Raw genomic sequence first — 15,442 nt, forward strand, 5'->3', positions numbered from 1 at the left:
AGTGTCTCTCTAGAAGTTGCCATGGCAGACAAATGAAGTCATGTTGTAGTATGAAAACTCCCTGTTCAGATGCGCGGTTTTCAATGTTTTGTACACCGTGACACATTACTGCTAGTACAAGCTAAGTTTGTCTTGACATGGTTGTAAAGTCACGGACGCTATTCCAGATCCCTGTGAGGCACCCACAGCATGTGGAACGAATGCCTTGTGTTCAGTTCGAACCCACCAGGAGATCTGCAGCTGCCCACCTGGCCTCGTTGGAGATGCACATCTGGAATGTGTCAGAGGTTTGCAGTTTTGGATTCTCTTGTTCCTTCATGGGATGTTTCAGAAAAGCGAGAAATATTTTTTTTCTGTTGTGGTAAAAAAATAGTTTCACAGTTCAAGTGTTTCATAAAATGATAAATTAACCTAACCTGCAATGTCTAAATGACATTCTTCTTATGAAGAGGGACAATTAAAGCCTGGGAGACTAAAATTTAGGTTGATTTATTTAAGAGATCAAAATATGGAAGTGTGGATTAGAGGATTTGATGTTTGTGGATGCGTGATAGCCATGAGTAAAAGCTGGAGGAGAGATTTGTGGGTCGTGTGGTACTATGTAGATGAGGTGATGGTGGTCTGTTATTACACAGAGGAAGTGTCACTGAAAAAAAAATGTTGAGTTTAGGGCTGTGCAGCAGTAACAAGATTAGGAAATGTGCAGGTGTACAATTGGTTTCATTTGCACCTGATATGCTGTGGTCTCACATTGCATTTCCAATGATCATTAAAACTGAAGTACCCCCAAATCCAGTGGGCTTATCAACCTCCTTCTCTGATTTCACAAGATTCAGCTAGCAAGGCTCACTTCCATTGCTTTCAGTTTACATCGAAAGTGCACTTGTGGGCTGGTTATCACAGAGCACTGCAGTATATAATTCGAGTTCTCAAAAGAAACACCTTTACTCTACCGTGAACTTATAAATATGTCACAGCCATAATGTTGTTTCATTGCATTGTATAGCGCAACTGTTAGCACAGAGAAACGTGCATGCATTGATGGGAAATACTACTAGCACTCAACTGCAATGCTGCGCTTGACTTGTCTTTCAGAATCAAAGGAATGCCATGCAAATGATGAGTGTGGCCTCGGAGGTTATTGTGAGGCCACTATTTGTAGAGGTAAGGCGTCAGCAACATGGAAGCATTCACGTCAACGCTTTAGTACTTGCAGTTTAGATAAAGTGCCGATTTTTCGCTCTCTTGTTTTCTCGTTGTCATCCAGTTGCATGCAGCAGCGACAATGAGTGCTTCAACAACGAACGCTGCGTTGAAGAGAGGTGCAGCTGTGAGTACTAGATTTTCACATGTCAACGAATGCTCTCAGCAACTGTACGTTGTTTAATCTTTAGCACCGATATCCTTACTGATCTTCGTTTCATTGTGCCGTTCCCTCTTTGTTTTAGTGATTTGTACAACTGATACGTTGTGCCCGCGGAACCACATTTGCGAAAGGGGATTGTGCCTTCGTGAGTATCATGTGTGGACGTGGTGCCTCGTCGAATCCTGTGCTTTGAATTCCCAATAGGCGATTGGTGGCTAAATTGTTTTTCTTTGTTTTTTAACTCAACAGCTGGGTGCCGGTCGGATGCCGATTGTCCGGCCACAGAGACCTGCATCAATCGTCAATGCATGAGTGAGTTCCTGTTTCCTGCATGGGCGAAATGTACCACATTTCCATGCTTATTACTCATATCATGAGTTCGAGATGGTTGAACATGATGTGTAAGTGCGAGCTAAGCAATTTTGCCTTTAGCGGAGCATGTCTTCATGTTCTTGTCTCCACTGCCAAGGGGTTCGTGTGCTAAACAAGCTTTAGATTTTTTTCGCTGCTTCTCTGTTCAGTATCAAATAAGATAGGCCTGAGCAAATGCCATTTTCCTCTTCTTTCCATCTTAGTCATCTAAATGACGTACCATATTTTCTCGCATTCAACCTGTACCAAAGAAAAACGAAAAAAATGTGCTTAAAAAGGGGTGCTACGGTTTACAGAGGGGGGTAATATGCGAGAAAATATGGTATGTTTTTAGGTACTAATCGTTTTTGATAGGGCTCGGCTTCACCGCAACTTTATAGTGACGTGCGTGCCTGCTGCCTGTCTGTCTACATTCTTATCTCCACTGCTAAGTGACCTGCATGTTGAACAAGCATTACTCTTTTCTCTGCTGATTTTCAACCCAGTAATAAATAAAGAAAATTTCATTAAATGCCATTTGCCTCTGCTTTCTATAGCACCTAAATGAAGTACATTTCCAGGTACTGATTGTCTATGATGGCTCTAAGTGTCACCGCGACTTTTTAGTGACGTGTGTATGCGTTCTCCCTGAATGCAGACCCTTGCGCAAGCCCTACGGCATGTGGACCCAACGCTCAATGCCAACCTGTGAACCACCGTGCGTACTGCACTTGTCGCTCGGGCTACACTGGCGATCCCCAAGTGGAATGCTCCAAGGTGGAGTGTGTGATTGATGCCGACTGTGGTGTCGGAATGATCTGCCAGAACTACAGGTGCCTTGGTAAGTGTGTTTGTTGTGTGTAGTACTCGTTGTCTCGTGTCTCGCAAGGTTATGGAACTTTCAAATAATTATACACCCTAAGCTATATAAAAAAAGTATGATAGACTGGTAATACCATAGTTAGCATAAGCTTACTTTCAGAGCTCTTACCTTGCATGAAGTGACAAGAGGTATACTTAGTTGCAAAAGGAAATGACTGGAGCCAATGTTTGGCATGGGGACTTATTGAAATGTTGATTCTATCAAAATTTTCGTCCAATGATGTCTAGTCACTTCAGGCCTTGATCTTTTCCTAAACTTCTATCTTGATCAGACTAGTTTGTATGAAATGCTTTAGAACATGATGATCTGGTAAGTCAGCGCTTATCACTTGCTCTTTGTGTGAAAAAATAGGCACATATAAATCATTTATTTACAAAAACTCGAAACCTTTTGCCACCTCTTCAATAACTCTTTATTGTTATTGTTTGTGGCCTTTAGCACAAAAGCTTTCAGATTGTTCTGCCAACTACTGGGACTAACCTACAGTGACGCAAATAATTTGACATCTGCAAGACATCACTGGCATGACAAACTTTAAACAATACGTAGTCCAGCATGTACAAAAGGCATACATCAAGATAATCTACTTTCGCATCAGCCTAATGTGTTTCATCACATTCCTCCTCTTCCAGAGGGCTGCCGGTCGGACGCGAGCTGCCCAGACGACAAGACATGTATCAGTCGCCAGTGTCAGAACCCGTGCCAGTTTGTTGGAGCGTGCGGCTTGAACGCTCTGTGCAAGACGGTCAACCACCGTCTTACGTGCACGTGCCCGCCGCAGACTCTGGGTGACCCGTACACCGAGTGCTTGACAGGTTAGTGCACAGACCAGCACTAAAATGTATGACTAACAGCAGTCATGCTAGACTCTCATTGCGTGTAGCAGTCCACAAAAGAAAATATTTGTTAAGCACCAAAAAAAATAATCCCACTGTTGAAACTATGGATACGGTCATTTTAAAACTTGGAGATGTAGCAAAACCCAGCTGATTATCATGACATAACCTGCCTTATTAATATAACTGTGCAATTAATACTTTAATTTCCTTTTGTTTCAGACCCTGACATTTGCAGCCGGGAACATGACTGTGGTCCGGAGAGGACTTGCGATAATGGAAGATGCATAAGTGAGTGAACAGCATTAGTTGCTCATGTTGTGATCGAACTTCTTGCAATAACTCTGCTTTCGTGGGCATTTTGCGCTCCAAAATGAGCTCGTGAGCAACTGCTTATGAAGGGCTATCCACCACCTTTTTTTTCTGTATGTACACATGCATGCCAATCATGATTTTCTTCTTTCCTCTCATTTAGCCAAAGTCGAGTGCACCACTGATGAAGAATGTGCCCTTGGAAAAGTCTGCGAATCGCATCGGTGCTTCGGTAAGGGACAGTTTGCTTCTTCAAACGACGTCCACTTTCTGTACTGCGTAAATATAAACCTAGCAAGATGCTGCTGAATCGCCTTTAGTTAAATCATATGCATCAGCAGTCAGTTAAAAAAGATTATTTCATATGTCACATTATAAATTTTCTCAAATTCCACATTTATTAAAGGCATATTTTTCATCAGAACAGCAACTGAACAATGGAACTCTTGACAGACTGACCTTTTATTTTTTTTTCTGAATGTCTAGTTTATTCATCGTGCAGGTTATAGTGAATAAAAACTTCATTCACAATCGCTGCAATTTATTTTATTTTTAGTTCTCTATATATTGCATTTTAGTTGTGGTTGGGCATTGTCAGTCAATGTAATACCACGCTCTTTTTGTTGTAATTAAATCTGTTATCTCCTGTGCCACCTTCAGATGGTTGCCGTGGCGATCACAACTGCCCTATCAACCAGGGGTGCTATCAGGGCCAATGCCAGAATCCATGCAGCGTTCGTGGAGCCTGTGGTATTCACGCTGACTGCGTTCCCGAACATCATCGTCCACGTTGTTTCTGCCCAGCCGGTTTCAACGGCAATCCTCAGTTTGAATGCAAGAAGAGTAAGCAGAAAAATTTCATTCTTGTATTCCACTCATGGCAGTGCAAATTGTGTCGCTGCCAGTTCATCTTTAATTAATCGTATGAAGTTCTTGTTTTCATAGGTTCTCATGTGTGTCTCTTCTCACGGTGTATATTTACGCACTGCATAGCTATTCTTGTGCCTGATAACAGATGTGAAATTAACTAGAAATCTCTGAAGAACGGGCTGCTGCGCATCATCAATAGATCAAGTAAACCTGTACAGGCCTGCTCTGTGAAATGAATTTTGAGCATCTATTGCGTCTTCTCCCAGCGCGAGTTCTAGATCGAAATGCCTAGCGATGTCGACGTAATCATGGCAACGTCCCTGTCAGCAGGAGTTTAATGGAAGGAATAACATGACAATGACATGGTCTGGTGTTCAGTGTGTGCAGAGATGGATTATGTGTTAGCAGATAGGGCGCTGTACATAGGAAGAGTGTATTCAGTCAGCAAAATTGAAATACTTTTGCCAGTAGTGTGCGCTAGTAGTTGTTCTAACTTCTTTATTTTTACCTTATTTTGCAGGTCAAGGATGCCGTGTGAACGAAGACTGTTTGCCTGGTTTGATCTGCCTTCGTGGCCAGTGCTCGCGTGAGTTTGAAGTTTAACCTTACGAAAATTAAATGCACAGCCTTGCCGTGAAGTTGTGCACCTTAGATCTAAGCCACTGTGGAGGCTTTTCGGTTGAGTGACACCCTCTTACAGCATTACATCTGTCTTTTTACAGCCTCAGACTTCTGTGCATCTGACAATGACTGCAATAGAGGAGAGATCTGTGACAACACTAGATGCGTTGGTAAGAATCGCCAACCACTATTACTAAGTGAATCTACATAGTGTTTCTTTTTAGCATTTCTTATGTAAATGATATCTGTGCATGTAGCATGGCCACAGGTATCACAGTGCTTTGATGATTTAAGGAGCTCATATACGTATCTGGTTAATGAGCGGCATGTGCAAAGCTTAACGTAGACACATTTTTATGTTATATATGCTTGCAGCTAATTCAGAGTAAAAAAAACTGCTAGTTACTGGAAGAGGTAGCAGATTAAACGTTCAGGTTTTGGGGCACTCTTTCAAATGCAGTTCTTTTTATGGATTGAGCATTGCACCTTTTAATGTCTTTCTAACACTAATAGCTTTGACAAAGTTACTAGCAAGACAGTTGGCTAACTTTTTATTTATCGTGTAAGAAGTGTTAATGAGCTACCTAGCTGACGTATGAGCGTTGTTCTGTGTTTTTATTTCTAGCCGGGTGCCGTACGCACAGCGACTGCGATTTCTTCCTGGAATGCCGAGACAAGTTGTGCCAGGATCCTTGCAAGCCAGGCGTCTGCGGTGTCAATGCACACTGCCAACCCATCAGTCACTCTGCCGAGTGCCGTTGCCCGCCAAACTTTGAAGGCGATGCCAAGGTTCATTGCAGGGAAGGTCAGTGTCCTTACTTATTTACTTGTTGTTTCCTATTGATAAAATATTGTGGTTGCTATTAGTTGATGCTTACCATTACATGTTTCATCAACATTGCATCTATATTCTTGCCATGACTAATCATGAATTACTGTTTGTGAAGGAACATATGACTGAAATGACTCGAAAACTTTTTTTCTGTTCTTCCTTCTACGTGCAGTGTCAGTCGAGTGCCACACAGACAAAGACTGTGGACTAGAGAAGATTTGCATCAGCAACCGCTGCATCGGTAAGACGGCACCTTTATTACAGTGTGTATTCGTAATGTGTACTTTTATCATGGTCTAGTAGATGTCTCAGAAGTGGCTTTTTTACCCCTAAAACTTTTGCTTAAGGATGCCTAAGATTCTGGTACTATATGTAAAGACTGTTCTACTCATAACCACTTCCTTGTTTTCTGGCACAAGGTTACCTGCCATGTAGATGCTGCAGTGATCATCTCATCATCACATTGCTCACTTAGGGACTAGCATGATGATCACTGCAGCGTTACCAGTTCTGAAGTTGCACTTCGGCAACAGAACCCTTTTGAGCGCAGGCCTAGATGTGAATCTTGAAACAACTGAATATTCCGCATAAGCACTTAAGAAAAAAAAAAAAGCTGTTCGCATTTTGCAGCTCAGAATTTTACTACTTATTTTTTCTTAGTTGGCTGTCGCATAGACGAGCACTGTCCGTACGACAAGGCCTGCGTGGAGGGTGCCTGCCGCAACCCATGCTACCAGCGTGGCAGCTGCGGTATCAATGCCCTGTGCCGACCACAAAACCACCGAGCTACGTGCACTTGCCCGAGGGACAAAGAGGGCGACCCCAGAGTCCACTGCACAGTGCCGCCACCAACAACATCCGTGGTGCGTGTTGAATGCAGCACCGACGAGCCCTGCGCAGAGGGATACATCTGCCGCAACAGCATCTGCATTCGTAAGTGTCGCATGAGCAAAACTTCAACATTGCCTCTTTATTTCACTTTCAAGGAATGCACGAGTCTAACCCACCGCGCTGTTTTGCAGGCTATGATATTCCATTGCAAAGCTAGAGCTTGCAAGCTCGGTTTGAGCTATTGTGGCTGCAATTCAGCGGAAGTGAACGGCATTAATTCTTATATCTAGATTTAAAAGCAGGCTGCAAATAACTTCAGGTGGTTAAAGTTAATGCAGAGCAATTAGCAAAAGAATCCCTCATAGCATAAATGTTGCTTTGCAATTACAAACAGTGACGAATGGGTGAACTAATCAGTCAGGATGCAAATACACGTAGCAGTGGAAGAACTCAACTACAGTCGCCGACCGATTTTTCGGACCTGGCGGGGACCGAAAAAAAAGTACGAAAAATCGAACAGTCCGAAAAATTCGTTTTCGCCAAAAATCTGAAGTTTATTGCCTCAGGCAGGTTTAAAAAAGTCCTTGATACTGCCTTGCCTCAAACTGCGCTTGGAGGCAATTTGGTTTGCCCGTATTTGCGCCAAGGTGAAATCGCCGCCGTAAACGCTCGACAAAATTGTCACCGCGTTGGCGATCTCCGCCGCCGACGGCTGCGGGCGGCCGTCGTTGTCGTCATCCGAGCCGCTCTCCCGCTCCGGGACAACCTGGCGAAGAATTTCGTCGTCAGTGGCCTCCGCGCACGAAAGAATGTTATCGTCCGCACGAGTGAAGTCTTTAAATGTCATTGTGGCAGGTAGAGAATCCTTTCGCCTCCTCCCCGTGCGATGTGATGACGATAGTGCTGACCGAAGACGAAAAAACGGCATCCGTCACCGCGTCTTTTAAAAAGCAAACACGGCCTCCGAAACTTAAAATATGGCGTGCGCATCCCAATCTTGGAGGCAGGAAAGGCATCTGAAGACCAAGCTTAGCCAAGCCGACGGAAAATCCAACATGGCGGCGTTCACAGTGGCTTGAGGCGTGGCACAAAACGAGCGATTTAGTCCGAAAAATCGAACTTTCAGGGGCAAATTCGCCCGAAAAATCGGTCGAAACAATGCATTAGCTCTATGGGATCCCTGACGGTGCATTTATAGAGTCCTGAATATCCAACAAGTCCGAATTTTTGTAGTCCGGAAAATCGGTCGGCGACTGTATAAAATTTGCACACTATATCAGCAAGAAAGCAACCTAAAAATAGTTATACTTTTGGGATGTTTTGACAATTTCGCAAAATTTGAGAAGTTTTCTTGAAAGCTCGACTGTTGCCTAAGTTAGTTAAGACGTGGTAGACATAAACAAAGACCATATAGCATCTGTACTGTCTCACCTGTGTCTCGGGCTATTTTTGATTTGATTTGAGTCACTGTTCACAAAATAAGATTTACATTAAATATAGAATTTAAGACCTGAGCTTGCTGTGTGACAGGTCTGAAAGCCACTGTTTGTCGTTTATTCTTCGCATTTACACCTCTACAGAGTTCTTAACTTTTGCCATGGGCAGCTAAAAATCAACCATTCTATTCGGTGTTCTGCTAACCTTTTCACATAATAAAAAGCCAAACATCATGTTTCGATTAAGCAGCGCCTTGATAAGTGGTCTTATGTGCTGTCTATCATACCTAATTCCTTCTGTCGACGGACTTCACTTTCCAGTTGACGGCTGCTCCACCGATTCAGCTTGCAATCCTGGAGAGATTTGTGAACGGAGAAAATGTGTCGGTAAGCCTCTTCTCAAACCCTATGCATCTCATCAGATGCACGAGCGTGTATTTATAGAAGCTGCAGTCAAAGTGTTGTGCATGTAAACGAAACATGTGATGCAATATTTTTTTTTTTTTTTCAGTTGGTTGCCGCAGCGACTCCGACTGCACCTTTGACAAGGCCTGCGTAAATACTCAGTGTGTCAACCCTTGCATCATTCAAAACTCCTGCGGCCGGCACACCAACTGTCGCCCGGTCGTTCACCGACCACATTGTACTTGCAAGCCTGGTTACGAGGGCAACCCATATGACTTCTGCAACAAGAGTAAGTGCTTAAAGAAAGCCAGACATCTTGTAGAACACATTGCAGCGTGAATACATGCCTCGTTTTGTCTCCCCTGAGCAAATCAGTCTCATTCCTCTTCAATGTGTTCTTTCTGTGCAGTTGAATACAGGCCACCACCAGAATGCCTACATGACCGTGACTGCTATGTCGGCAAGATTTGTGAGACACACAACTGCGTCGGTAAGTGGAGGCTCTAACATGTATCGCAAACTAAAACAAGGCCACACCAAGTGCAGTTAGTCTTATCAAATGTCCCGCTAATGCTCTGTTCACGAACCTATGTACCATCCAAAAAAAGAGAGAGAACACAGTGTCATAGTTGCTTCCTTTGGTAGACAAGTGTTGAGGTGTTGCCCTTTCTCAGATTGGCTCGTGTTCGCTCAGTGGCTGTGACATTCTGCATCCGGACATGAGGTCATTGGTTTGAATCCCAGTGATAGCAGCTTCAGTACAAAAAATGTAGGATCGTGCGAATATTCAAATGCTTTGAATATTCAGACGAATAATGCTGTGTTCGAATTTGCTTCGAATTGAATTTAATTTATTGAAAAATTCAAATTATTCTGAACGAATAAATAGATTTATATTAATCTGCATGATAATCTTGCTGAAAAAATGGTTTCGCTGCAGTGGAGCGGTGGGAAGTCGTGAGAGCACCTATTCAAATGTATATTAGTTCTCATGTAACCTTCCTGTGAATGTGGTTTCACTGTAGTAAAGTTGTGGTAAGCCATGAAAACCCATATTCAGGGCATATCTGCTCTGCCGCGAAACTTCACTTTAAAGTTAAATGGAGATCTCGATTCATTTTCGGCATTTGCATGGGCCTTGTTTCAATTTTTTTTTAATATTGTTCAAGTTGATTAGTTCATGACAAATATGCCCATTTTTTTCTTATAATATGCGATATATATACTATTCGAACTCGATTAGAAATTATTTAACCAAAATTACTATTCACTTCAAGTTCCCCTTGAACCTAAAATTCACTATTCACAAAAGCCTGCAAAATTGCTCTTGCTCATTTAAATATAGGAGCATGCTAAATAACCCCAGGTGGTTTAAATTTGTTCAGAAACAAACACAGCATTATTCTAGAGTATATTACTTGCATTGGGAGTTTTAAAATTAATTTTTGTATACATTGTCTTGTTAAGGGGAAGCCGTCGAATTCGATTTACAGGCCTGTGTGCTTCAGTTAATTGGTGTGCCGTTTCTTGCAGTGTGGGCAGCGTGTAAAGCTTGGCACATCTCACAGAGTCTGATGTCAATAGCCGTGCTGCAAGCTAATCCTTGCATTGCTTTTCTTTCTCACGTGTGTTTAAACAGAGGGATGCCGCAGCGATGCTAACTGTCCCTTCGACCAAGCCTGCATCGGGCGGCAGTGCCGTGACCCGTGCACTCCGGGCATCTGTGGCAAGAACGCCAGGTGCCTCCCAGTCAGTCACAAGCCAATCTGCGCGTGTCCGTCGGGACTCAGTGGCGATCCCAACATTGAATGCACTGTGTGTAAGTGCATCTTTTTTTTTTTTCTCTCTCCATTCAGCAACAAAGCTTCAAGTGAGGCCCGTTGGTAATTGATGTCATGCAGTTTACCCAGGCTAGGCTTGTTCCAGCACGGGAGGCAAAAATAGTTCTTGGTTCTGAGCCTCAAAGTTCAAAGCAAAAATTATTTCATATTTTTAATTTCGGGTGATACTAAAGCGTTTACATGCCTTCACATCGACCGCTAGTTGTCGAAGTTAGCCGTTCTACATGTAAACAGCCCCCGAAAAAGTTCCTTTGTATGGCTCTGCTTAGCCTGCTTGACCTTCGTCATCACTTGGATCTGATGAACCCTCATACACTTAAATGCATTTTATTGCACCATTTCTCAATCCATTGATCCTTCTTTTCGCATTCTGTAACTGAACCCTCGATACATATTGCTAGTTGCAGTGAATGATCGCTACTGTCATTCCGATATCCTTCTTTTCAGAGGGGGTACTGTTTCTTGCAATGCTTAGTGTGCCTATTTTGTTTGAAAGGTTAGACAGTAGTGATGCATAGGTTTACGTGAAGACGCATAACACTGTGGCAGTAATTTATACTTTTACTGGTGTTTGAATTAGTATATGTTCTGCTGCTTTTTACGTTTCTGCGAGGTGTGCCTCTTTGAACCGTGTCACCAAATCGCAGTAAATCACTCCGTGTTTTGCCCGATTTCAGCTCGGCAGGAATTCTGCTTCCACGATAGTGACTGCCCCATTGGCCGAATCTGCGAGAAGGGAGCCTGTGTCGATGCCTGTCGCACTGACGATGCCTGCGCCTACGACAAAGCGTGTATTCGCAACCGCTGTCAGAATCCCTGCAGTTTTGCTGGTGTCTGCGGCATTAACGCCGACTGTCGTGCAGCAAACCATCGCCCTATCTGCTTCTGCCTGCCAGGCCTGACCGGAGATCCCAAGATTCATTGTGCCGAAGGCAAGTTGTCCACTGAATTACATCATTCTGAAAACTTGCCTGCAATGTCCTTGTTTCAAATTAGCTTGTGCCATTATATCTGGGTACCGACATTCCCAGTAACTTGGATGATATCAGTGAGATAATTGCGTTATCAGACATAAATTGTTTTTTTTTTTTTTTCTCGTGACCCATGTATTGCTTCTCATTATTGGTGAGCTTTTGTAGTATTTAGTGCGATCTGAGCATGTTGCTCAGATCGCATGTTGCTCCCTCTTTGTTTTCTTGCTGATCTATTTTATTGTTTGTTCATTGTCGTGCTACAGATTAGGCAGGTATGAAAGCTCAAAAATTGTAGTCACTAATATAAAGTGCTCAGGAGATTCACCGTTTCAAGTAACAAGGGCTAGCTTCTTAAGTGATACTTAGTCTTAGTGAAGGTTAAGATAATATGATTTAGCCAAAGCTGTACTTGATGTTTTCTGACTAACATGGTGCAAACAATAATAAACAAGCAGTTGAACAACCGTAAGCTTTTCTGCGTTCTGATAAAAAGGAATGAAAATTGCACCATACGTGCCTGGTACTGACTGAAGAAGCCTAATTGGGCTCATCGCAGCAACGACAACTCACAAGCGGGACACGTTTGAGAAGTCTTACCTGCAATAGCAATAGAATGTCATTGATGCCCTTTGGAGTTTGTGTGTACTGACAAGCATATATCAGTGGCACAGTTAGCACCATGTGTTTTCCTGGAATTGCTATTAAAGTAGCATCATAAGCAAAAACCAATGTTTGCACACTGTTGTTGAATGTTCAGTATTTGTTGTAAATGAGGAGTGAGAATCGATAAGTGTAAGCGACCAGGTATTGTGCTTATATTGATGTTATTTTTATGCTACCAGAAGGTTATTTCACTTCCTCTTTATAATGTTTCAATAGCATGTTCATCATTACTTGAGTTCATTTTTTCTTAGGTCAGTTTGCTCTCTCTTTCAGTGAGGGAAGAAGGCTGCAAGCGTGACAGTGAGTGCACCTTTGGTGAGATCTGCGAGGAGGGCTGCTGCATTGGTGAGTTTGTGCATCGTCTTGCATCACTGTACTCTCGAACACTAGCATAAGCATTAGCTTTATTTCATACATCTAATAGGCTGCTTTTCTAGTACTAATATGCTAAATTTATGCTCTAGTCAATTTTATCGCGTTCAACCACGGATATGGCCCTTTCTAAAATTAAGCTGTCGCTATGGTGACAACTTGACATCGTGAGATCTCTAGTCATCTTCATTTTTATTTGTGCACTTTATATCAAATCACACTGCTTTCTCAATCACACTCTCTTGTAATGTGGGCTAGATATTTTGATGATCCTTTGAACTTGTTGACCTAGCCCACCTAAGTCTTTTCCCAGAGCACGAAACGGTACAATGTCATATCTTTGCGTTTACAGATGGTTGCCGCACGGACGACCAGTGCTTACCCACTCAGTCGTGCCACCACAGCAAGTGCGAGAACCTCTGCCACATTCCCGGAACCTGCGGCATCAATGCACTCTGTGTCATTGCGGCTCATCGGCCAGTCTGTTCCTGCGAGAGAGGATTCATCGGTGATCCAAAGATTGAATGCAGGCAGGGTACGTGCGTCTCAGCCTTTATGCTTATACTGTGTCGCTCTTTCCAAATGGCCTTTTAGAGATTTCCTTTGAATGCACCCAGAGTGTGGAGTTCCTAGGCACAGTACTATGTGCCACAATGTAGCACTTTGTAAAGTAGATAAAAATACACAACGGCCTAGAACACTGGTGGAAACCGATGCAGCTCTTGCCACCTATGTCTACGGAATATCACTTAGCTCAGCGCTTTGCTTAACACTTCTCTCAGTCCTACTCTCAAACTTTGCTTTGTGTCTATGTTCAATTGCATCATATTTTATGATAGCGTATGACAATGAAAGCGATAAAAATATCATTTTTAAATCTCTCTGGCGGTGACATCTAAACACGCAACTGTCTGCTACTGCAAAATCTTCAAATCAGACTTCTAGAGTTGCTGAAAGCTTCATATTATTGTCTTCATAGCACTTCTGTCATTAATTAATGAAAAAACTTTTCTGTTTACAGTTCCAGTGGAGCCCTTGAAAGAATGTCACGCGGACAACGACTGTGCCCTTCGACACGTGTGTGAGGGCCACAAGTGTATCTGTAAGTACATGTTCTGTTCATTACCATCAGTTCTGCTCTCTTTTTTTTTTTTTTTAGGCGAACTACCCGAATATAAACTTGACAAGTTAAAAGTTTCAAAACAACCAGCAAAAATTTGTTGTGAATTGATAGTTATAGCTGTGCGTTTCTTTGTAATGCAGTTTATAGAAGTCGAACCAGGAATGCCACAGCAACCAACGCTTTTATGAGCGGAGCTCTTGCCTTTGTCAGGGCAGCTGCTGTTTATTATCAGTATCTTTATGTTTACGCTTAATGTATTGAGAAGTGAGTGAGAAGGAAAATAAGCTACTGTTTTACGTTTTCTCGTCGACAATTCGATCTTGCTTGCTGGCTCTCCGGCGTGTGCTGCATGTAGACGCTAAAGCCACACAATTATGACCAGTTCTTGTCTTTACGCCTTGATCTCTGTGTGCTGATATAATGTATTGACATCAGTGTGTGTTGTGTGGTACACAGACGGTTGCAGGTCCGATGAAAGGTGTACGGCCGATGAAGCCTGCATTAATGGCATCTGTCAGAACCCGTGCGGTGTTTATGGAGCGTGCGGTCGTAATGCCCTCTGCCGCCCCATCAACCATCACGCCGATTGCTCGTGCCTGCCAGGTCATCGTGGCAATCCTAATGTGGTCTGCTTCAGAGGTAAGTCTCAGTCTCACTGATTTGTCATCATAGGACAGCTAATTTTGAACATTTTGAAACATCCTTTAATTTTATGCCTCCATAATATTGTACTAGATGCGTTTGGGTTGTGTTAATGTTTGCCTGTTGATGGACTGTACTTTATTGCGGATATAGTTTGCATGTGTCATGTGACCTGAGTAATGGTGCAAAAACAGAAATGCGAGCAAGAAAAGGAATCGAGCTCACCAAACTCTTGTCCAGGTAGCAAGAATTGTCGCATTGGTCTTGTCGCGACATACTGCAGTTATAGCATGCACCTTTGCAACCATCTGTAGACTGAAATATGATATAACTGATTGATCAGTATCACTGGTACAAGCGGACTATAAAATAAATAAATTACATCACAGTGTTTTCTTCCATGCGATTTATATCTGTACCTTATTTGTTTGTCTCCAGATGAACCAAAGCCTGAATGTACAAGAGACAATGAATGTTTACATGGATTCATCTGTGACAACAATCGCTGCATAGGCAAGTACCTTCTTATTGTTGTTGTAGTTAGTGCACAGCCTTTTTTTTTCTTTATGGCTGAGTTTAATGAAATGGGAAGTGCTGAAAATTATGTTTATGTTCAAGGAAAATTAAAGCATTGAGTTAAAACCAAACACTCGCGAGAGCACTGTCACGCTTGTATAACAAGGAAAGAAATTTCTGTGCATATGCAGATTTATAAAGAACTCGATTGGAGGGCATGTGACAGAGAATAGTTAATGGGGATAGTGGAGATAAGTCTGAAGACATTTCAGTGTGTGAAAGGGCATATTATTGTGATTCACCAAACAGTAACCCAAAGTTTTTGCAGAATCCTAGTATGTGTTGCAAACATTTAAGAAAAGTTTTGTCGTGCACTGGGGATTAAGCCTTGCACGAACATTTTTTCGGGTCAGTTGCAGTACCATCAGACCTAACTAGGAGGCTATCATTTTGTAGGATGACACCAAATTGGTCAACCAGTAGAAATGCAGGGACACAGAATGTCAAATGAATGTCCGGGAACTATCTGTGGTAGCGCTGCTGAGCAGCTTACCCGAACTCAAGTCGG

The 15,442-nt window shown here is 42.7% G+C and overlaps 1 protein-coding gene across 1 annotated transcript in view; it reads left to right on the forward strand.

Moving 5' to 3' along the window:
- The window catches only part of LOC119180327 (uncharacterized), a 141,620-nt gene that overhangs the window by 98,818 nt on the left and 27,360 nt on the right, over positions 1 to 15,442 (forward strand). Inside the window, exons 69-93 of the mRNA XM_075889103.1 lie at positions 168 to 287; positions 1,096 to 1,164; positions 1,268 to 1,330; positions 1,449 to 1,511; positions 1,616 to 1,678; positions 2,376 to 2,558; positions 3,233 to 3,415; positions 3,659 to 3,727; positions 3,912 to 3,980; positions 4,409 to 4,591; positions 5,139 to 5,204; positions 5,341 to 5,409; positions 5,865 to 6,044; positions 6,244 to 6,312; positions 6,732 to 7,004; positions 8,660 to 8,725; positions 8,850 to 9,032; positions 9,153 to 9,233; positions 10,383 to 10,562; positions 11,262 to 11,516; positions 12,495 to 12,566; positions 12,946 to 13,128; positions 13,615 to 13,695; positions 14,173 to 14,355; positions 14,797 to 14,871. Coding sequence (XP_075745218.1) covers positions 168 to 287; positions 1,096 to 1,164; positions 1,268 to 1,330; positions 1,449 to 1,511; positions 1,616 to 1,678; positions 2,376 to 2,558; positions 3,233 to 3,415; positions 3,659 to 3,727; positions 3,912 to 3,980; positions 4,409 to 4,591; positions 5,139 to 5,204; positions 5,341 to 5,409; positions 5,865 to 6,044; positions 6,244 to 6,312; positions 6,732 to 7,004; positions 8,660 to 8,725; positions 8,850 to 9,032; positions 9,153 to 9,233; positions 10,383 to 10,562; positions 11,262 to 11,516; positions 12,495 to 12,566; positions 12,946 to 13,128; positions 13,615 to 13,695; positions 14,173 to 14,355; positions 14,797 to 14,871 — 3,081 coding nt within the window. The remainder of the gene's footprint in view (positions 1 to 167; positions 288 to 1,095; positions 1,165 to 1,267; positions 1,331 to 1,448; positions 1,512 to 1,615; positions 1,679 to 2,375; positions 2,559 to 3,232; positions 3,416 to 3,658; positions 3,728 to 3,911; positions 3,981 to 4,408; positions 4,592 to 5,138; positions 5,205 to 5,340; positions 5,410 to 5,864; positions 6,045 to 6,243; positions 6,313 to 6,731; positions 7,005 to 8,659; positions 8,726 to 8,849; positions 9,033 to 9,152; positions 9,234 to 10,382; positions 10,563 to 11,261; positions 11,517 to 12,494; positions 12,567 to 12,945; positions 13,129 to 13,614; positions 13,696 to 14,172; positions 14,356 to 14,796; positions 14,872 to 15,442) is intronic.

The sequence above is a fragment of the Rhipicephalus microplus genome, chromosome 3 (genome assembly GCF_043290135.1).
Source record: "Rhipicephalus microplus isolate Deutch F79 chromosome 3, USDA_Rmic, whole genome shotgun sequence".
NCBI classification, from domain to species: Eukaryota; Metazoa; Arthropoda; class Arachnida; order Ixodida; family Ixodidae; genus Rhipicephalus; species Rhipicephalus microplus.